The 22,593-nt window shown below is 54.6% G+C and overlaps 5 protein-coding genes across 5 annotated transcripts; 1 reads left to right on the top strand and 4 right to left on the bottom strand.

Annotated features, from left to right (window-relative positions):
• Positions 1-752: 752 nt before the first annotated feature.
• Positions 753-1,541, bottom strand: E0L32_005471 (uncharacterized protein; the record flags this gene model as incomplete). The annotated part of the gene is made up of 1 exon (XM_031139996.1): positions 753-1,541. The coding sequence occupies one exon, from the start codon at positions 1,539-1,541 to the stop codon at positions 753-755; it is 789 nt and encodes a 262-aa protein (XP_030996218.1).
• Positions 1,542-3,785: 2,244 nt separating this feature from the next.
• E0L32_005470 (uncharacterized protein) lies at positions 3,786-5,750 on the top strand (the record flags this gene model as incomplete). Its single annotated transcript, XM_031139995.1, has 4 exons — positions 3,786-4,016; positions 4,526-4,644; positions 5,118-5,388; positions 5,475-5,750. 4 exons carry the CDS (start codon positions 3,786-3,788, stop codon positions 5,748-5,750), a joined length of 897 nt encoding a protein of 298 aa, XP_030996217.1.
• Positions 5,751-6,833: 1,083 nt separating this feature from the next.
• On the bottom strand, positions 6,834-9,227 carry E0L32_005469 (uncharacterized protein; the record flags this gene model as incomplete). Its single annotated transcript, XM_031139994.1, has 1 exon — positions 6,834-9,227. The coding sequence occupies one exon, from the start codon at positions 9,225-9,227 to the stop codon at positions 6,834-6,836; it is 2,394 nt and encodes a 797-aa protein (XP_030996216.1).
• A 3,034-nt stretch (positions 9,228-12,261) lies between these two features.
• E0L32_005468 (uncharacterized protein) lies at positions 12,262-18,709 on the bottom strand (the record flags this gene model as incomplete). The annotated part of the gene is made up of 4 exons (XM_031139993.1): positions 12,262-12,333; positions 12,396-12,656; positions 12,723-18,276; positions 18,342-18,709. 4 exons carry the CDS (start codon positions 18,707-18,709, stop codon positions 12,262-12,264), a joined length of 6,255 nt encoding a protein of 2,084 aa, XP_030996215.1.
• A 1,031-nt stretch (positions 18,710-19,740) lies between these two features.
• Positions 19,741-21,288, bottom strand: E0L32_005467 (uncharacterized protein; the record flags this gene model as incomplete). Its single annotated transcript, XM_031139992.1, has 2 exons — positions 19,741-20,844; positions 20,905-21,288. 2 exons carry the CDS (start codon positions 21,286-21,288, stop codon positions 19,741-19,743), a joined length of 1,488 nt encoding a protein of 495 aa, XP_030996214.1.
• Between the last annotated feature and the right edge of the window lie 1,305 nt (positions 21,289-22,593).

The following is a 22,593-nucleotide window of genomic DNA, read 5'->3' as shown; positions in this document are numbered from 1 at the left end:
TTTCTGAAATAGACGAGAAATGTAAGTGTGGCAGTTGCTTTCGAGATGCCTCACAACCAACGGCCGCTATCTCCCCCGGATTTGAGCTGAAACGCACGGCGTCAAGCAAGCATCAGGCGCAGCTCTCGACCTGAAACGAATCTGAGACATCACCACCCACCATCTCACCTCAGTAAGCAAGCGAGTGATGAATATTTAACAACAGCACGCAAACTCAGAAAAGACTTCTCTGAAGAGCCAGCAGATCAAGAATCATTTTTTTTTCGACATAGGGAATCCACGGGTGACATGGCGGGCTTTACCGCCCTGTTTTTGGAATCTATTAAATCTGTCTTTGAGAAATTCAAAACATGACCCATGACACAGATGCCTGCAGGAATCCTCCGCTGGTCAGAGATACTATAACTACAAATTCGATGAGGCGCCTGGCTCGTAGTGCCCGGCCTGCGTCATCTGCAGTACCTCCCCTCTCATCCTCATCACCGATGTTGCACGCGCATCGGGTCTATCATTAAAGGACCCAAATGCGATCCTGAAGGCTCGTCAACCTAGCATGGCTTATAAAAGCCAGCTCGCGTAGTTCCGCCCTTGAAATTCTATCGAGTTTCGTCGTTCCATCAATGGTGGTAATCGACAGTCAACGCCAAATGCAATTTTTATCAAAGGAAAATGAAACGCCCATCGCGATGAGATTATGTATCGGGAGGTATGAACAGGTGAGATAGATCGACAAGGAGCAAGGCGTGGCCAGCTCAGAAGTTGGAAGAGGCGTTGACCTGGGTGGGTGCGTGATAGCTCTCGAGCGTGCTCTGGAATGGAGAACGTCCACTGACGGAGCCGCCGTTGTCTGACTTTTCCAGTGGGGCGTAACCAGTGCCGACCAAGTTGTCAGGCTCCTCGACAGGCTTCTTGCGACCCCAAATCCTCCAGGCGACTAGGCCGATAACGGCGAGGACGATAGCACCGCCGACGCCAACAACGACACCGATGATTGTATTGCGGGTCTGGGAGGACATGCCCGACTGCTTGTTGCCTGAGTTGTCCTGTGCCAAGCCCGGGGTCGAGGTGGAAGTCGACGCGCTGGTGATCTCGGTAGGCGACCCATCAGGGTTGGTAGTCGTGATAACCTTTGTGATGGTAGACTTGACAACAGAGGTGTTGCTCGTCGGGGTGCTCTTCTCACTAGTGGTGCTGCTCTCCTTCTCCTCCGTGGAAGTCGTGGACTTGCTAGTCGGCTGAGTCGGCTTGGATGAGGTCGGTGTAGGCGTGGCTGACGGAGACGTCGTCGGCGTGGTCGATACATCCGTGTTGGAAGTCGGCGTTGGGTCCGAGGTGGGTTTCGAGGAGGAGCTGGTCAACGAGGGCGATGAAGAGGTCTTGGGCGGACCGGCTGAGCTGGACTTGTCATCGGATTCGCCCGACTTCTGCCTCCTGGCGAGGTCGTAACTGTCCTCGACATTTGCGTTGACTTGGAGAGCCTGGGCAATCGAGAGTATGGACAGTGCTGCGAGGAGCAGTCCAAGTAATCGGCTCGTGTACATGGTGAATCCGTGCCGTGTGTTAGGCTGAGGGAAAGGAGATGCGAATCGGAAAAGGATTAGAAAGACTAATTAAAAGCCGCTCAGCGCTCTCTGTATTGACGATGCGATAAGCGAGGACGGTTCGGTCGAGTTGGTCGAAGCGCGTCCCTGTGCTCGGGGCAAATGTTTCAAACAAAGGACAGGCCGTGGGACTCGCGTGACAGTGATGGTATCACGTCGAGAGACCGGACCAAGGTGAGCGCTGCAGACCAGGACAAGCCGCGTCGGACGAGTGAGTAATCGAAATGGACGAGGCAAGAAAATGGCCAGAAGACGAGGCACTACTCGATGAGTGAACCGGGGAGAAGGTGGTATTTAGAAGCGGAAAGCCAAGAGGCAAGGAGACATGAACGAATGAAGAATAGACGTGAGAGGGGGGAAGGAGGAAGAAACAGGTACTATGTGTTGAGATGGAGCGAGTGTGGGATTGAGAGAGGGTGAGGGTGAGGGTGAGTGGGCAATGCTTGGATCTTTTTGGGGCGGAGCAGCAAACGTAGGAGATGCAGGAGATGCAGAGTGGAAGGGAAAAGAAGTGGAGTGGACAAAGACCTCTCGACGTTGCCCCTTTGGGGATGGGGCCGGGACCCATGGGAGGGAAAGGGGAACCACTGGGATCACTGGGCCCGCCATATGGTGGGGTCCATTTTGTGCAAGTTTGGCGTCCGAAAACGGTGGTGGGCGGGCCGCCGTGAGTACCTCTAGCTCACTGGCCCGATGCATACAGCGGCGGGCACCTGCTGACGACTGTTTCTTGGACTTCTGAGACAGTCGGTCCGGGAGGGAAGGGGGCAAGAGAAGGACGATCAGCGTCTGTTTTAGGGCATGGTCTGGACCAGGAACCGCTGGAGACCAACTGTCAGGCAGCACCTCTCTGGGGGTCAGACAGCGTTGATTGGGCCCTGTTGTCCCACACTGTGAGCCTGAGGGTGGTGGCCTCGTATTCCAATCGTCCTGGCGCCTCCTCCGGCCTCCCGGCAGATGCGACAATTGTGCAGTAGGACAGTGAAGATTCAGGACGTGGCCGTCTCCCTGTCAACAGAATCGAGCTCATCTCATTAGGCTTGTTTCATCTTTTCAATTCTGCTTGCCCGGTGCTACTGTCCCAACACCCGTCATCCCCAGGAAGCTCCAGCGCTCCTTGATTCCCACGACTACAAGTAACCACACTCTCGGCTGTCGGCCCATTGGAGGTTTTTGTCTGTTCAGGGATGACGAGAGCGTGGGCCACTCACTGACAACGCCACTGGTGCATGCATGCCATCTGTCGATGGGACGATCTCCTTGTACCTGCACGCGCGAGGCTTATGCAAACCGTTGCAAAAAATTTACATTGGCCAAGTTAGGTACTTACAGCGCGGAAAACAAGAAAAGACAACAACACCCCCATCACCACCACTATTACTTCCCAGTCCGGAACCTCTCAGCTCGTCGACTGGGCAAGTCGTGCGTTCCTAAAGGAAGCAATTCAAGATACCCGGCTTCTGTACCCTGAGCAAGTCAGTACAGGTTGCACAACCTGCCGCCGGCCGGCATGCCGAGGGAAAAGGTACCTACTCCGATGCAAGCGGCTTTGGCTGCACTTCTTGTACCAAAAATAACTCTTGGGCGCGGTGCATTGGAATGCGATCTTCACGTAGCCGTGCGCTAAAGGCATGGAAGGCCCCATTCGCGTTCTCGAAAACCTTTTCAGTCAACACTCTACCCAACCTCGCCAAGCTTGCCAACCCCACGGCGATAGCTCTCATGTTCATGCGCTTTTCCCGGTCCTGAAGATCTGTATCAATCTTCCCAAAGGACCCTGATATTACAAGGAGCGGCTGATCTACTTGTACAAGGAGTAGTTACCACAACAGTATTGTGACGACATGCAGAACCCGGGTTTCTCGATGCCTGTCGCTGTTCCTGTTTTTACATCCACTGGGGGCCTGCTTTCCACACGCTACATGTACCAATCGTCACTCGGGACCAATTGAGGACGGAGAGACGAAAACGGCAAGCGAGTGGAGAGCGACGACGGTCTAATGGACGCCATAGTCCTGCGCTATCGCAGACCTAGCGACAGCTTGGACTTGACTCCGAGCCGGTTCTTGCACAGGTACGATAAGAAGTTACCTGACTGAAGATGCATAATTCATCGGCACTCGCCTGTGTAGCTCTGCGAGGGTGTCCTGGCCTCAGAAACCCTGGAAATCTGAATATGGCGTCATGCTTCAAGACCCCATGCCTGGGGTGCCTGCGGCGGTACTGACAATCACAAGATCACCTCGACGGGGTATTGTACTTGTAGAAGCTGCGCATGTAACATGCCGGGGTGCTGACCCAAGATCTGACGGAGACACCAACTCAGGAACGTGGGTTTTGCACAGCCTCGATTTGGGAGTCCTCTTTGTCGACGCCAGAAATAAGCTTAGACATGCTGTCCCACTTCCCTACTCGGTAAGTGAAGTCGACGGACAACTTCTTAGTAGCCCCAGTAGCCTACTACGTACAAAGTAGGACTCTATCTGCCCATATACGAGGGTCTAGCAAAGATCCATTTCCTGGTCGTCTCTACTCTGGCACCTGGTCGTCCCAAAGCTTGGCACAGGGTCAATCCCGGGAAAACAGGAATGCTGTGTGTGACCTGCATCTCTGCCAGTCTACTTGTAAAGTAGCGTCACATCGCGGCAAGTGTACCCAAACCCTCACTTGCGTCATTGTGCTTCTGCCGGGGGTCGGTGCAGAGACAACGACATGATAGATTACCGAGCATCTATTGGCATTCGAATCCTGCTTGTGAACCAGCAACAACATTGAAACGAGGCACAGACGTCATGGGGGGAAGAAAGATACTGTTGGCAGACTTCGACATTGATCTCGCACAATGGCCTACCATGGCATTCACCAGGATGCCTACTTCAAGGCCTTGTACCCGATAGGCGCCAGAGCCTTCTGACCATCTCTAGTCTGTCCGAGTTCCTTCTTACAGTCTGCACACTCTCTTTAAATCTGGACAACTATCGCCGCCCCAGCAAGAGAAGGGCCAGCAGGAGGAAGAGGTCTCGTTCTCACCTGTGCAACACTTGTCTGTTTTGTTTATACTGAACCAGCTGTTGTTTCCCATCTTGTTCTCTCCGTGGTAAAAACCACTCAAGCATCTATCGGCTCTGATACTTGGCAACTCACTCACCCCTTAAGCCATAACATTGAACTTTACCTCGCAACTACGAGCTAGACATATTGCATTTCAAGGGCTGGATGGACATCGAAGCTGAAGGCCTCCCAGCGAGTCTCGCCACTTCAGCTCCTCTTTGTGTGGACAATGTCTATGTTCTGGTTATCCTTTGTTCTCGCGTAGCTGTTGTTCTCGCAGAGCTTCTCATTGTTTGAAGGAATGCTATAATACTGACAAAAAGCACAAGTCGACCTGGGCCGGATGTGAATTGTAAAAAAATGAAAGGAAGCCATGATTGTATTAATCGTGTTTCCTTTGGCCGCTCAACAATGCTTCTCCATCCAGCCTCCCAACGCTCAATATTGACTAACTAACTACCACAGTTTCGTAGCACACATATATATTAAAGACAAAGCACTGACCTGTAGCCTTTCTCCCCTTTTCCCATACCTGCCCATCGCATCGTTATCATCGCCATCCGGAGCCCAGTTGGACTACGGATACGGTCCCTCGCCACCTCCAGCCGAACGAAGCCTCTCACGATCTACGGCAATGATAGACACCCCCCTGTCCACCTCCCGACCAGGTCTTCTCTCGCTAACCAAGAGCCTCCTGTTCACTCTCCTCTGCGGGATCGTCGTTCTGATCTTTGAAGTCTGTGACAGAATGGGCGAGCGGCTACCCGAGAGAGTTCCTGCCGGCGACGACTCGACACGCAACCCCCCATCCTCTCCTTGCAGCACAGCTGCCGCCTTCGAGCTGAGATCCTCGAAGAGAAAAGCGAAATCGGGGTCCCCAAGGACACCAAGGCCATGGGCGACGATGCCTTCCCCGAGACCAAGACTCAGTTCACTGCTACAAGCGCCGCCGGTCAAGCTAGACCTGTCGTTCTCGTGCCTCAAGTCCGCCCACATGTCACCGCCGAGCCCCACGGACAGTCAACAGGCAAGGCCGACAATAAAGAGAATCGTGACCTTGGTCAGAAGGCCAAAGACGCGAGCCACCGAACCGCTTAGGGAGGATCCGGACGGCGGTCCACCGCCCTCAAAGGACGACGCGGTAGCTTGGTTTCAACTCTCCAGCCGAGAAGCGAAGCAAGAGGATACGACAACCATCCCGGAGACAAGCAACAACAATAACAATACGAAGGATACTCTCAGCGGCGAAAATGAGGTAAAGAGCATCAAGCAGACAAAACGGAAACGCAAAGGTAGAGGCAAAAGCAAAAGCAAAGGCAAGAAGCGGCTTGCGATCTGCAAATGGTCCCTCACAATCACGCACCCGCTTGCCTCAAAGCACTCGTCGCATATGAAGAAGCAGGGCCAGAATGACCACCGGTGGGTTGCCTCCCAAGACACTGCTTTCCCGACGCTGGCGGTCACCAGCCCGGAAGGCAAAACGTCGTACCTGGTTGACAGACAGACCTACGGGCCGGCTGGGCTGCAAGAGTCGTGGGATGCCATTACCAACCGGAACTGGCGCCATAGCCTCCTAGAATCTTGTCGATGCAAGAGATGCGAGGCATACTGGAAGCTCCGGCGGGAGATTGAAGCCATGGCTTGGTCGAAAGCGACGTCAGGGCCGCAACATGTAGAATGGTGAGAATAGCCAATGACCTCGCGAACTCGGTCTCGGACTTCAACATACACGACAAGAATCGCTTAGGCGAGACAAAGAAGGATACATTTTTGGATGTAGGTGATGCTGATAGAGACTGGCTGCGTCGGTGGCACAAGGATCATAGAAGATGCAAGATACCAGGTTGAAAGGAGCCAATTCTGGTGTGCTAGCTAATGCTATCCTTTCTCATCAAGACGCCAATTTTCTGAGCCTTCTGTATCAACCATAAGAATAGGAAATCCAATACCATTTATCATAACGAAAGACTATATCTTGGGAACCACCCAGACTCCATCCAGACTATCCAAAAGAATGCTCCGACGCTCTGCTAACACACGAACAAGGGCATGTAAAACGTATATGACAAAGGGAACATGATGTGTGGCGAGTTGCCGCCCGGTGGCAGAGCACGGAATCAAGAGACCAAAAAAAAAAACCATGTTTCCAACAGTGATCGAGAATGAGTGTTGTATCCCAAGCTAGACCCCTTCAATACTCAGCCTACTAGACCCGACAATGTGCCGCAGCAACGGCTCAAGCGTGTCCAGCTCCCCAAGGCTCCCATCCCTGGGCTCCTTCTCCTCCTCACCAGGCTTGGTAGACGACCCACCACTCTTCACCGGCGGCCCCGGGACCGCAATCCCACCAACCCCAGGATCTGACTGGGCCGTCTTCGTCGTCATCGTCTCGCCCTGCTTGCCCGCGCCGGCCCCCTCCTCCGGCGCCGACCACCGCCGAAAGCACGCTCCGTCGCCGCCGCCGCTGCCGGTGCCCTCGCAGATCCGGCCCAGCGTCCTGTTCAGCCCGTCGAGCAGCGGCACCACGGCCCGCAGCCACGTGTCGCCGTCGGCCTCGAGCCGGCCGAGCCGGCGCTCCAGGTCCGACACGTGCCGCGCCCAGAGCATCCTGTACCGCCGCGCGAGCTCGTCGTAGGGGATGCGCTGCGCCGCCGTCGCCATGTCCGGGTCTGAGAGCACGACCGAGCTCGCGGCCCTGCGGAGGCGCTGCGCCTCGGCCAGGGACCAGCGGTGCTCGAGGCGCCGGGAGAGCGAGGTGCGGTCCAGCGGCGGTGTCGAGCGGGTCGGGATGGCGATGGGAGATTCGAGCGGCGGCGCTGTGGATTCGGCGTTGCCCTCCTCGCGAGAAAATTGTAAGAGAGGATGAGACTTTGAATGTGGGATGGGTTTCGGAGCTTGAATGGTTGTAGTAGGACCCTCGGCCGAGATGTGTGACTCTGCGCGAGCGACTTCGGGTGATTGCTTGGGGTTGACATCAGCGACGACCATGATGGGCGACATAGAAACACGGCGCTCTTCTTCGATGGACTCCTTCGGCAAAAACTCGGACCTCGACGCAGACATCATCATCTCGAAGATGGGCAAGGTCTGAGAGTCCTTCCTGCCAGGGTCGTAGCCATCAGGAAGATGAAAGTCCTCCACCGCCACCTGCTTTACAGACTCGGCGCTCTGCTTCGCCCGGAGGCGCGCGGCATCGATGTCCTTGCGCTTCTTGTCGCCGACCCTTTTCTGCCGGAGCTTCCTCCTCTCCTCCAGCGTCTTCTGCGTCGTAAAGCTACCGTCGTCCGAGTTCGGCGTGTCATGCGGCGACGAGCGCGCCTTTTCTACGGAGCACTCCTTGTCCGCGTCGTCGCGGAGAACCGTCACAAAGGAGTCTCTATTGTCGCGCTGCAGGATTGGTATGCTCGAGTAGCTACTCATGGTCTGCCGGTCGCGGTTGTCCCCAGCGCAGGTGGTGGGATCAGTGTCACTAAGCGCTGGGCTGTCGGGTATAGACAACACAGGAGTTTGCGACCGACTTGTGTCGTCGTGCAGCCAGCTCATCGGGGGCGAATTAGTGTGCATCACTTCCGCGATAGAATCACACGGTGCCGATCCGACTCTCGCATGATGCTTGCTTGACTTGCGCGCCGGCGGTGAGATGGTCGGCGCAGACGATGAGAAGGCCTGGTGTGGCAGGGAGGCTCTGGGATGCATCAGTATGGTGCTGCCCGCCACAGTCTTGGTCACGATGCCGTTCTGCGACATGACGTTGCGGCGCGCCGCAGCGCGAGAGCTGGCAGGCTTGTAGCTGGCAGGTTTAGGTGGGACGGGTGGTGCGCACGACGGCGGGGGCTCGAGAGGCAAAGACAAAATGTTCCCATGCCCGTTGATCTGGAAGCTATCGGCCCTCCGCGGTCGCGCAGCTATGCGTGATGTCGTGGTGACAGACAGCGTCCGGTCCGAGGGGTCTTTCTCGATGGTGTATGTCCTCACAGACCCTCCTCTCGTGACGATGGTCCTGGTAAATGTGTTGGGCTCCGGCCCCTTGCTTTCCAAGATGGACGGCTGCGTCCTCGGCCTGGCAGCGAGGCTGATGTACTCTTTGGGTATCGATATGGCGATGTGAGGTGTTCCCTCGCGCGTCCGGCAAGCGATGGCAGGGGCTGCCGGCGACACCTCTTCGGGATCCGAACGGCGGCGCAGTGACCTGCGCTGCCGCCTGATGGCCTTTATCGGATCCCACTTCTTGCTTCTGAAGGACGAGCTTCTTGATGATGGCAGATCTGGGAGGCACATGTTGTTGTTTGGTGGTGGGCTTGTACGCCTCAGAAAGTCGGCCAGTTCATACACGGCGATCCTGTCTCGCTGCAGACTGAGGAACTCCTTGAGCTTCTCCTGGGGCAGGTCCGGGTGACGGGTGATGTGACCAAGGACGCTGGTTGAGCCTGACACGGACTTGTACGGCGTCTGTGACTGCGGCCGTCTGACAACGACGGCGCTCGAAGTCTTGCGCGGCCGTTGCCTCCCCATACTATCAGTAGATGTCGAGCCGGGCCTCGAGGCCCGGCGACGCTGGACCAGGCCAGCCTCCATGCTTTTGGTCTGCAAGAGCCCTGTCCGTGTCCACGTGTCCGAGACACGCTCTTCGCCTATGCAAACGTGAGCAATGAGAGGGATGTAGGCTTTGCTTCTTGTGATAAACTCTGATGGTTGGCGTTTCAGCGCCGCATGGCCTGGCAGACGAGAAGAAACGTTTGCTGCTGCTGGCCACGCCGCAGAATGGGGGAGCTGAGCCAAGTGGCAAGAGATTTACCTCAGGAGGATCCACGGCAGGTAGTTTCTAGAGTCGGGGACCCAAGAAGATCATAAGGTGCCCACTTGGAAAAAGACAATCGGCGTCACGGTTGCGGGAACGGTTGGCACGGGTGGATATGCAAGAGGGTGACGAGCAGATCAGAGCTCACTAGTCGCAGGTGCCAGATCTAAGAAGGGTTTAGGAGAAGATAGGTCATATTACAGATTCCCATGTACACTTGTAGGAGAGGAGCAGAAAACAGACGGCGTGGTGATCGGCAGAGCGGAGGAAGAAAAAGGAAACGACTGGGACACTTGTTTGCCTCTGCTCTCGACTCCCACACCCCCTCCAGTACGTGCACTCGAAGGTCGGAAGGCTGGTCAAAGCTAGCTTTCGGTCGTCACCTACCTCCTGCCGACATCAGCTTCGAACATGATGACCCATTGCCAGAACGAGAGAGAGGTGGCGGCATGGCAGGCCGAAGGACGCCATCCGTCCCGCGGATGAGAATAGCGTCATTTGCACCCCACAGGGTGGTGTCGATCCGCATCGAACCAGGCGGCGTTGGCTCGGGAGATTAGCGTCGCGTTGGACGGCCGGTGCTGGCCCGCACCCGCGGCTGGGGCTACACTAACTTCAAACTGCGTTGGCGCCATCGTGAAGGCGTGTACCGCTAGCTGGTGGGCGGCCTGGCTGGCCTGGCTAGGTACAAGAGCTCTCTCTCAAGCTTGAGGAGACGGGGGTTTGGTGGGTTGGTGGCTCGCTCAAGGACCGCGACCGCTGAGGTAGCCGAGCAAGCTCGACCACAGATAGGCCAGAGCTTCTCGGATCAGCAGTCGGATGGCCTGGTCCTGTCATGGCAATGCTGCTTGGTGAACCACTAGGAGCCAGAGAGCAGGTCATCGGCCCACAAGAATCCATCCACAGCTCTCAAAGCCTTTGTCACCGGGAGGGGCCTGTCAGCCCAGCAAAGAAAGGAAAGGTCTCCCAATTCGGGTTAAAAGCAATGATGCGAACGCCGGAAGCAAGCCGGGCCTCTGACCAGCAGTTCAGACGAGAGGGAAGAAGGAAGGACGAGAAAAGCAAAACAGTCTTGGGGCTTGTGGTGGTGAGCTAGAACAGAAAAAGCTGGAGTTGGCTGGGGACTTTACATCATCAGCTCAGCAAGGAGGGGGGGAGGGGGAGAAAAAGAAAAAGAAAAGCGGCCTTAGGAAGGAGGGCTGGGCCAACTGGCACAACGGCACACCACCATCCGTCTCCAAGTCTCGGGGTGTGTGTGTGTGTGTGCTGGCTGAGACTCTGCTCGGCCACAGGAGACAGGTTGTCTCTTGTATACGAATCACGGCGTCATGTAAGGGGTAAGAGAGAAAACGGATGCTTTGAGGCTCTCGCAGTGCCGATCAACCAACCTCTTACAACCTTTTTTTGTCCAGTCATATGCATGTACGTAGTTAACTACCTAGGTACCTAGGTAGCGAGGAGACAGCACAAACACCCAACCCATAATAAAACACAAAAAATCACTTCCTCCGTAAATTGTGCCCAATCCCAAGCAACAATAATCTCCGCCTCCTCCGCACAAGGGAGCCTCTCTCTCTCTCTCTCTCTCTCTCTCTGTCCCGGCTGGCTGGGGGGCAGGTAGGATTATTAGTCGGACCCCTGTACTTAGGCGCCGTTGTCGGGTCGTCGGCCATTATTCCAAACGGGAAAAAGACCGCACCCACAGCTGGGACCGCAATGTGTGGAGATATTTTGTATTACGCGCGATGAGCTCCGTACCGACTTACTTGTACCTTCAATCCAAGTGAGATGTGACAGAAACCCTGCGCAGACCAGGGAGCAAAAGCAAACATCAACACCGGGCGGCTTGGCTTCCCTTTTCACTGGGCACCGGAGTTGTCCTTTTCGTTCCGCTCCCCCCAAATGTCCGACACAAGGAAAATGGGCAGCAAGAACCAGCCACGCCACGTATTTGTGTCAGTCCTTTTCTTCCAGCTCGGAGGCAAAGAAAAAAGAATATAGCTTGGACCAATGACATGGGCCGAGTATGAGACGCGCAGACGACACACACACACACTCTCTCTCTTATTGTACACGAGCAGCCAATATTCGACCCAACGACGGAACGGCTCCAGCTCTAATTTGGCGCATCGTCGAGGCTTGCCCTTAGCTTAACCGTCGCCTCTTGGGCGACCCTCAACTCGGTCTGCGTTCCAAGCACAACGGTCTCCCAGGCTGAGCCTATGGTCCCTTGGCCTCAATCTTGCTAAAAAGCCCGCCAGCCAGCCACCCGCCACCCGCCGTCACCGCCATAATTAGGGGACCAGCTCAAGATTCTCGACGAGTGGCGCCGTCCCTAATATCGTGTGGCACGTCATTGTACACAAGAGCCAAACTCTTTTGTGCACAAGCAGTCTACGTGGAGAGGTTTGTGTGTGTAGGCTCACACAGACACACAGACGTTCTCACTTGCACATGGACACCGAGCAGTTTTCCTTCTCTTCTTGACCTAACGCAACTCTTTGTCCACCACATGACGATGCTGGATCGTCAAAATGATTCCCACTCTGCTGTTTCCCTGGTACTAGTGACAAGGCCTTCCGTTCAACGCCGTAGGTAAGATGCAATGCTTCTCGTCGACCCTGTCGTCTATCTCGACGGGTCACAACCTGAACGCCTATCGCAATGATGCACCGCCACATGTAAAAAATCAACGAGGTATGATACAAAACCAGTCGAGTGACACATAATTGCGTGCGTCGACTGGAACGCCTCTCTCTCTCTCTCAGTCCGGTCCACCTGGACAAGGCCACATCTCCCGAAACTCTCCTCTTATCGTCTTGGTGGCTTCCTCTTCACGAAAGGATCGACTGGCGCCTTCTTCCGCGGCGGCACCATTCCTCCCTATTGTAGAACCCTTCAGTTAGCAAGACCCTGATCTACAGGCCGTTCATCCACACACTTACCTTGGCAAGATCCGACTTCTTCGGCGGTGGTGGTGGTGGCCGGCCACCTCCGCGCGGTGGCGGCGGCGCTCCACCCCTGGCATCTGACGTAGACCGACCCGGCCCAGACGATGTCTGCGCAGCAGGCGAGGGCTTGTTCAGGCCCAGCACGTCCATTGCAGAAGGGTCAGTTGGTCGCGGTGGAGGGGGAACGGGCCTGCCCTGCATCGCTCTAGGGCCAGTGGGTATCTGCACCTTCTGCGCACTCGGCCCTTGGTGTAACTGTGTGTGCCTGATGTTAGCATGATTCCCATGGTCGTAGGATTACGTGACAAATGTCAAGCCTACCTTCTTCGATGGCGGAGTCACGCCGTCGTCTTCTGCAGGTCGCTTCTTCGGTACACTAGCACTCGTGTGGACTACTGGTTTGTGTCCTGACCGCGGCGCCAACGGCACCGCTTCTCCCTTCTCATTGAGGCCATCGATGCGCTTGTCAGGGCCAGGCGGAACAAAAGGGGTGGAATAAGGATTCGAGGCTTGAGGTTGTGGCTGTGGCTTGCGCGATGGGATAGACTGAGGAGTCGACGGCGCTGTAGTTCCGCTACCGACATTTTTCATCTCAATGTCGCCGTCCTTGTCGACCGTGCCCAAAGGCTTGATCTGCTCCTTCTTGACAGCGCCGTTGAAGCCTGGCTGCGGTGCTCCCTTGACACCCGGCCTTCGAAGCAACGTAAGGATGTCACCGCTGGTGTAGCGATCGCGGGACTTGGCGTTATCGATGAGCTGATGCCAGAACGGTCCTTGCCTCAGAGCTCGAGAGTCGCCGAGAATCCAGAGTGAAGACTTGGCACGCGTCAGACCAACGTTCATACGGCGAATGTCCGTCATGAAACCAATACCGCCTTTCGGACTGGCACGAACGCAAGAGAAGATGATGATCTCGCACTCGCGTCCTTGGAAAGCATCCGTCGTGTTGAACTCGATCTCCTGCAGGATCTCTTCGCCGTACTTGTCGGTGAAGCGCGATCGCAGAGCGAACAGCTGTGCTTTGTAGGGCGTGATGATGCCGATCTTGCCCTTCAGGTCCAGGTTGCTATAGTCGGTGCGGAACCGCTGGTACAGCTGCATCGCGACCTGGAGCTCGTTGACGTTGACGAGTGATTGACCCTTGTGCCCTCGCTCTTGGACACCCTCCACATCGAAGAATCGATACGGGCCCAGCAGAGCACTGTCGTGCCACGGCTGGCGCCTCACCGTGGCCATGCCATCGCCATCGACGAGCTTCTTATCGTAGAATACCTCGCTGGGGAACAGACTGATTTCAGGATGCATACGGTACTGAATTTCTAGGAGATGCACATCGTTCGGATGATTCTGCTGCATGCGGACAAACAAGCTTTGATCGTAGCCGTACCGAGCAGCAGATTGAGACAGCACCGTTGGCGGCAGCTGCTTTGGATCACCGACAAGCACGCACTTGGAGCAGCCATACTTGAGCGGTATCAGAGCACCGAGTTCAACACACTGCGCCGCTTCGTCAATGATGACTGTCTCGAACTCAACGTTGAGGTTCTTGAACATCTCGTGTCCACTTCCACTCAGGGTTGCGCACAGAACGTGGGCATCGTTGAGAATCCTCTGCTGGATCTGTCTTCGCTTGATGTCGGCCTCACGGGCAAAAGTGTTACCGCTGTCTTTGTCGCGGTCAATCTGTGCGCCAATCTGGCGCTGGCGAGCCCTTAGCTGGTCGATTTCGCGCTGAAGAGCATTCGCATGCTCTCGGTTGTCCGTCTCGAAGGACGCAGCTTCAAGTGCAGGTCGCAGCTCTGCCAACTTTGCTTTGATCTCCCCAGCCTCCTGGTGCAGCTTCTCCTTGTCGCTGGGTCCGGAGTTCTGGTTGACCTGAGCATCGAACTCGGCCTTGACCAATTCGTCGAGGGTAACATCTTTCACGCCAGCATTGATGGCATCACTGCGTCCAAGACGCAGGACGTTGATTTTACGCCGCGTGCCGTTCTCCTCTACAACACCCGCCTTGAGACGCAGCACCAACTCGTCCACAGCAGCGTTACTGGGCGCACAAACCAGGAGTTTCTTTGGCATTGCTTGTTGCCCATTCTGTCCGGGGATAGGACGGGAAATTGCAACCGCGGAAGAGTTGTTTTTGATGAGACCGGACAAGAGAACTCCAACCATCGCCACGATAGTCTTCGTCTTACCTGTTCCGGGAGGACCCTGAACTAGAGTGAACCCATCGTTCTCCTTGGCGTTGATGATAGCCTTCGCCTGACCTGGGTTCAGCTGGTAGGTCTCCTGAATCGTGCTGATGCGCTGTGGGCTAAACACCAACGCCGGCGACGGCTCAGCGCTCAGGACTTCGTCCATGAGGTCATAGTACTGCAAGCTCTCGAGCGCAGCGTACTCGCGCTCGATCGTAGTCATGTTGGTGATCTTCACGGCCTGGAACTCCGCAGATGGGAGCAACACAGGCAGGATCTGATTACCCTTGGCGCTCAGGCGATAGGCCACCTCAAGAACATCACGTTTATAGGTCGTTTTCCAAATGCGCGCCAGGCAGTGCGGTTCGTTCGGCTGATTCAGAGGATCCTGGGCCTTCGAGAGAATGACGATGTCGCCCTCAGTCAGGTTACGATCCTTGTTCAGCGCCTTGGGCATCGAAGTCGTCACTTCGAGGAAATTGTCTACAGTCATGCGAGTAAGGACCTTGACGCCAAAGGGCTTGGCTGTCGTCTCGTCCTTGGAAGTGACAAACGACCGCCATGCCTCATAGACGAGCAGAGGGAAAAAGGTCTCCTTGTACGCTTTTGGCGTGAGGTAGTTATCAGCTACCTTCTCGCACTTGTAGCCGTTGGGCGGATCGTTTCCTTGATGAAAGATGTCCCACTCGAGAATGGCCTGGTGAAGCTTGGCCATGTCCGGAATGAGACGAGCTCGCATGTCCTTGGCGGATCGTTGGACCTTGACTTTCTTGACCGGGCCGCGAGCCTTTGCGGCGAGTAATTTTTGCCTCCGCAGCTCGGCTTCGGCAAGTGACTTTTCGCCCGAGGCACTGTGCTCTAGGAGGGCAGCCATGTCGTCCTCGTCCTCGTCTTCAGACTCTTCCTCCGACTCGCTGTTGACTAGGATTTCACTCTTCATAGGAGCGTGATCCTTTCCAATGACCCCCGCCACGCCTTGAAGTCCAGATCCTTCGCCAGGAACGATGCTCTGGCGCAACGCCCGTGCTTTGGCAATGGCTGCGTCCTTGTTCTTCTGCCGCTCAGCTGCATCGCGTGCCCGTGCTTCTTTGATGGCCGCTGCATTCGCGACTAGAGTCTTCTGTTCCTTCACGGCGTGCTTGGTCTTTATCTTGTCCAGGGTCGCCTTGTGCTTGTTGGTATTTGCCGTCATGTCAGCCATATAGTCTTTCATGGTGCGAGCCGCTGGAGTCTGCTTCGGCGTGGTCGAGCCAGATGGGGTGGGCTTCGGGGTCCCCGAAGACGACCATTGCTCGAGCAGCGTCTGCTTCTTAGGCTTGACCTGTAATCTGTCTCCTAGTCTTCTGGTGACTGCCACAATTTCCACATCTGCATCGTTATCGTCACCAAGCGCCTTTTGCAACTCGGCACGTTGTTGGTTGTCCATGATCGTGTTGATCAAGTACTTCCCAGGCACTGTAGGATTCGGTGTGCATGCATTCCGGATGAGTTCAAGAGCCTTGCCGAGCGGCTCAATGTTGTTGTCTTTCAAACGACCCAGGAGTTTTGTCAAGATGCCGACAATGACGCGCACGAGATAAGGGTCTCTCAGTTGGAGCATTTCCACTAAACCGACACACCAGAGGCGCGGAGCGTCAAGAACTTCTTTGAGCGCCCGAGCCGCCATAATCCCATCAGAAGGGTCTCCTAGAGCAGATGCAATGACACCATCCTGGATCAAGAGACCAGATGCCAGCTCCATAACATCGCGGCAGTAGTCCTCCATGACGGCTTTGGGCACAATAAAGCTCCAGGTCAACTTCGTAGTCTTGAACGAGTGGTCAACGTACTGCCATTGTAACGACCACCACTCCTTCACAGCAACCTTCTCCTGCCTTGACAGGGTCTTGGACCGTAGAAGCCCGTCCATTGTATCGCACAGACCGGCCAGTACGTCACGGCTACAGGCCAGCACCGCTGGCATGGGTGGCCATGGTGTGAAAGATTGCCTCTGTTGTCGGTCAACAGTGATTCGGTCGACCGTGTCGGAAAAAGAAGCCAAAAAGGTGTCAGGATAGTCGTGGAGCAGCTTGGTAATGGCGATCCGGCGTTCCTCCTCCTCGGTCAGCGTCTTGATGAAGAGGACCCCCGCCTCTCTAATTGCGTCTTCTGCATGGACCAACGACGCCACGATGGGGTCGATGATGCCGGGTCGACCGGCAGCGAAGAGATTTTTCAAGGTGTGAATGTCAAAGTCGCTAACTCTGTCGATTACACGACCAATGACTTCGACAGTCGGCTCGAAGGAGACGTTGAACTGCTTTTTCTCGTCTTCTTTCACCTCGAGGTCCTTCTTACCGGGGCGGAAGAGGTGAACGCCTCGATAGTACAAGGTGGGCATCAAAAGAGCCTTGGCCAGCTCGATCTTGCCTGGCAAGAGAGCTTGACGGAAACCGTCCCACAATTGGGATGATTGTCTCTCTACAACCCGGCTGGGTGTGCTTCTGTGCTGCGCAGCCCTCCACTCTTGCCGTGTAGCCAGTGCATCCAGTGTCAAGGATGACTGGACGATGGACAGGGCCACATCTGACAAGCCGACATTATATCGATCTGTTTTCTGCAGCTCTGCGGCACCGACGATGACATCCTTGTACTTCTTGGTGCTGTTGATGAGAGGATTGATGTAGAGGTAGGACGTCGTGGGGAGGATCTTGTACTTTGGATCCAGAAAGCCATCCAGTGTCAGCTGCAGGGCCTTGAGCCCAGCAAGGATGCAGACGGCCTTGCTCTCCTTGCTGCCGTTATGATCGAGCATGTAAGTCTCGAGAAATTGACGAAGGAGAAAGTCACAAACGTCGTGCCGTTGTTCCGTTTGCAACGACTCCATAAGGACTGTGATAAACGATACTAGGATAGGAGTCCTGCCCTCGCCCTCATTAACCATCATGCTATCCTCGAGCGAGCGGTCAAGGAGACTCTTGAAGGCAGGGCTGTTGAAGATTTGCATCGACAATTGTGGTGGCGGGAGCAGAGCAAGAGCGGACCAGAAGGCCCGGGAGGACTTCTGCATCAAGGCGACGATGGCCTTGATCACGGTAGCAAGAACCTCGTCAGAGTTACATACCAAATGCTGGATGGCGAGGTTGTAGACATCAGCATCCTGCATGCCGCGAAGAGAATGGAGAACGAGCTCCTCGCTCATGGCGTCCAAGAGGACCGGGATGGCATCCCAGAACCGACGGATTTGCTCCAGGGTAGCGCCTGGTGAGTTTACATTATTGGCCGCATTGGCCAAATGTTCACTTACCGCCCACTCAAACTGCTCGGCCGTGAGGGACTGGGATGGCAACCTCTCCCAAGCAGTCCTAGCAAACCTTGTTCGGTATGGATCATCGTCAAAGAGGAAAATGGTCATTGTGGGTATGACTCCCTCGCCCATCTTCAACGGTTTCTTCTCCTGTGTCTTCCGGAAGACGTGATTGAAGGTGGTCCGGTTCTCTGGCAAACTGAGATACGGCACACAGCACAAGGCTTCATAGAGCGCCAACACCGCCGTTTCATCGTAGCCGAGCAATTTTGCGGTGCTCATAGGACCCTCCTCGTCCAGGATGGTAGCTGCCGCTTTCAAACCGCGATCTATCCGAGCCTTGTCGAACGCATTCAGCCGCTGCTCCATGATGTATGTTGTGTCGTCGTCAAATTCCCTAGGGTCTCGTCAGCAGCTGCTCAAACCACATGATGTTCACCAGCTCAAATCGAGTCGTCATACTTCAGTAGTCGGGCAAGGAGATCTTTCCGATGCATATGCCAACCGCGAATACAAGCATCGCAGTTGGTGAGAAACTTCTCGACCCGTTGTTTCCAGCCAACCAGCCATGAACCGGCCTTCTCTGCATCGACTCCAAGAATAAGAGAAGCCCAGCAAGCCAGCTTCGCGCGCTGGTTCGCGTCAGATATGCGCTGCTGCTTCTCCTCCGCGCTGACGGTATCCCCGGCCACCTTGGGGGCGCTGTAGAGCTCTTCGTCGTCATCGCTGATTTTGGGGCAGAAAAGATGCGGCCCCTCGGGCAACTTTTCCAGGTCTTGATATGAGGTAATGATCTCCTGATAGACCTCATCTGCGCTCTTCATGGCCATGGTGAGTGGTCGCTCATGTCGTAAGAGGAACGAAATCTAGAGGTGAAGTGGCAGCTTGTTCGAGTCGTGGATTTGAGGGTTGAGAAAAGATGTGGACGTGTTGAAATTGTCGGATGAAGAAAACGAGGAGATTCGAAAAGAGAACAGAGGGTAATCAACCGCCTGCCTGGCGCGCGAAGTCAGCAGGTCATATCAAGGGAAGTCGGAATGGAAGGGAAGGGGAGGGAAGGGAAGAGAAGAGAAGCTTGCGGTGCGATGCCACAATGCTGGAAACCTACCAGGCCTTTGCCGACAATGCAGATAACTAATGACTGCTCTCTGAATTGCAGAACAGGGGATGCTACAAAAGAAAGTCAAAGAATCGCGCACCTTGTCGCCAGGTTGGTGTTGGCAAAGAAGCGAGCAAGCACGCTTCAAAAGAGGTGACAAAGGCGATGTTGGACTACTGAGAAAAAGGCAGTTGTCGCAAGACTTCAAGTTTGATGGCCCGAGCCGAATCGTCACGCGCTTTGGTGTTGAAAGCGCGCTCAAGCACTTTACACCCCTGTTTTAGGCGATGATGACCCGTGGCGCCCCACCATCTTGCAGGGGGGCTCGAGGTCCCGATACCCAAGCGATCTACAATTAACTAACTGGAGCACTTGTAGGGAACAGACAGCCCAGCTCCCCCAGCGATTTGTCTTGTTTCCAGCCTCAATCAGTCAATCAGAGGCATCAAAGCAGTACTGGATGTCCATCTATTCTCACTCTTTGTCTTGACTGTTTAGAAGCGCGTATATCGCATTTATGATCCCTAGCTACCTAGCATTGCAATCCTGGTCGTATTCCTTCGACGGAGTTTGATTCTCCAGGGTAAAGTTAAGTACTCCAGATACCGTACTTTTTTGACCAAACATCTCGATTGAATAAGCCCCCAAAGTACCAAAATATCCGAACCGTCAAATAGGAAAGCTTGTGGTATGGTAAATTGTGAAACCTCTCCGTCCCCCATGCCAGCCCTTTGTCGTATGTGTACTTAACGACAAATCGTGCTAATCACTCGGACCCTGTGTCGACGAGGTCGCGTCAGACGAGGCTTGGTCGTCGCCCGCCTCTGTCTGAGGCTGCTCCTCGGATCCGGAGGCAGTCCTATCCTTGAGGGGGAAAAAGGTGGTTATGGGCGCCATACCGGCCTCGACCTTGACCTTGACGCTCTGAGGCTTGCCTCGTTCTAGGAGGTGTTCCAAAGGGCAAACACATTCGTTCCATTCCTTGGTGCCGCTTAGCGTATTGGCCTTGCACCGGTGACACTCCTGCCCGTGGATGATGAAGAGCTGGTGCAGGGCGTACTTGATATCCTCAGGCACGTGTAGCTCGCAGTGGTTGAAGGTCTGGATCTCTGTGGCTTTGGGTGGCACCCAACCCAACCACTTGCAGAAGCGGTGGACATGAGTATCCACGGCAAAGCATGGCATTCGGAGACAAAAGAGAGTCACGCAAGCCGCTGTCTTGACGCCAATGCCCTTGAACTTGACCATCTCCGTGATAGCCTCGTTCTTAGTCATGGAACGGAGGTGCTCGAGAGAGAGAACGGAGTGCTCGATCCGTTTGATTTCCTTGTCCTTCTCGGCCGGGGGTTCCGTGGCTGCACCCGGGATGTCTGGCTTGATCCCGTTCAACCTCTCGCCAAGAAGCTCCTCTACCCGAGTGAGATTCTCCTGCTGCACAAGATCAAGAATCTCTTTGATGTGGCCGCTCTTGATCTTGCCAAGGCCGGCCGATTGGATGGCGCCCATCAGATCGGCATGAGAAGCAAGACGCACCTCGTTCCAGTCGATGCTACCTTTTCCAAGCCCCTCTGTGACCTTGCCGAACTTCTGGTAGAGACCTTGGATTGCTTGGTTGGCATTCTTCATGGTGGTAGCACCGCTGAGATAGGTTCGCAAGAGGGCGTCGAGGACCGACTCTACCTCACCACATCCAGCTACGTCGAGGGAAGGGGCAGGGATTCTCTCGGGCTGTTTGTGTTTGACTTCGCCCTCATGATGCTTGTCGAGAAGTCGGAACACCTCCTGACAAGCACTGTTGGCCGGGCCCTCCCATTCCGGGAAGGGCGATTCATCTGGGGTGAATCCTTTGTGCGAGCCTTTCTTTTGCTGATTGGCATGTTAGACTCAGTCATTAGAGGCGTCAAAGAATATCTTGAGAGGGCGCACCTTCTTGGTAGCTGTGGCAGGAGGCTCATCGCCTTGCTTGACGGGCTGCGAACTTGCCTCGCCGTCTTGTGTGGGATGCAGCAAGTCAATCTTGTCCAGTGACTTGGCTGCATCAATCTCGGTCTTCTGCACGACCGTGGCAGCATGTGATGCTTTGGGACCCACGGTATCGACAACCTGATTTTGACTATCCGCGGAATTGGGCTCCAAACCATGGAACACGCGAGCCTTCTTCGTTGTTGGTAGGTCAAGCTGGGCCTGTGCTCCATCCTTGTCATCACCGTTCTGCCTTCGCTTCTTTTGGTTCTTGACACTGGCTACGACTTTGGGAGTCGATTCATGTTTCGCCTTCGTGGTCGATCTGGTGTTGTATTTGTGCATCATGGTCAAGCGGTTGATGACTGCTTATGAGGCTGAGGAAAGGCCAAAGATAGGAAGGGTCAAGGTGAGGAACGGCCAAGATGAGGAATGGTCCAGCTGTGACACGGTCGAGATCAAAGATCTGGTGAGTGAGGACTGCAGGAAGAGAGTGCCTAGTATTGAGTCTGAGCCCGTGAGGAAGCGCCCTTTTATGTCGATGCACTGAGTAGGGCCATTGATGGTGGATCACTGGGTGGTGGTGAATCACTGGGTAGAGTGTAGAGGGGACAGGGCGAGAGATAGGGAGAGGAAGGGACGGGTCGAGAGGTAGGGCAAGGGGCAGGGTGAGGAAGGAACAGACTTCAAGACCACGTTGTCTGAAGTTGATCGGTTTCTGATGGCATTTGTGAAGCTAAAAGTGAGCCCTGATAGTGTCAGATATCAGGCATCCCTACCCACGGTTCCGCTGCTTCTGGGAAGGAGCCATCTACCACTCTTTCAGCCACATATGAGAATATTAAGGAGAGCCCAATTCATTATATAAGCTATGTGATCCGATCATTCACAAAAGTCATTGCAAGATGAAATCCGGGGGCAAAAAAATGAGAACGTTTTGATACCAGCTAGCCACGGATACCTGCTTGCAACAACAATTGATCTGGTAAAAAGACAACAGACAGAATGACCAAGCACCTGAAAGTCAGATGTGCAAACAGACAAAGACAAGACCTGTAAGCAGAATGGATATGTTAGCCAATTTTGCTCGCGAAAAGTCAGTTGTGGTGTTTGTCAGAGAACAGAAACTCGACGAAGATCAGAAACAAAACCAGATTTCTCCGCATTGAAAACTCAGAAGTCAAGCATTAAAGAAGATGTGGTCATCATATCGAATTTGAAAACTGTCACTAGGAAGTGATCAAGCAGGAATATTACTTACTACGCTTTCGTTGGTAGCAGGGATTGGAATCTTTCCTCTGGTTCAGATTTTTGAGAAAGACAACAGGGCAGGACAAGTTAGGATAAAGTTTTTTGCAAAGCAGATGAGAAAAGGGGCCGGAGGAACTGGTGGAGATTCCACAGCACTGTATTACCTAAGCGACAACCTCCCTGGATCTTGAAGAAGCTCACAGTCACCATCACCACCTCCTCTGGCACAATTGAGAATGGCAGAAAGATAATGCGCTAATTATGGTCTGTCCTCTCTGGATTTTCTTCCGGATCTATCCCAATGGGCTATTTAGGAAGGCACTATTGAAAGGTGAACAAAATACATTTCTAATAATGGGATTTGTCCCTAACATCAATTAATGCAACCGATATCCTGTCTTC

Source organism: Thyridium curvatum (assembly GCF_004353045.1).
Source record: "Thyridium curvatum strain D216 chromosome Unknown NODE_28_length_411853_cov_82.906025, whole genome shotgun sequence".
NCBI lineage: Eukaryota > Fungi > Ascomycota > Sordariomycetes > Thyridiales > Thyridiaceae > Thyridium > Thyridium curvatum.
This window is presented reverse-complemented; position numbering and strand designations above follow the sequence as displayed.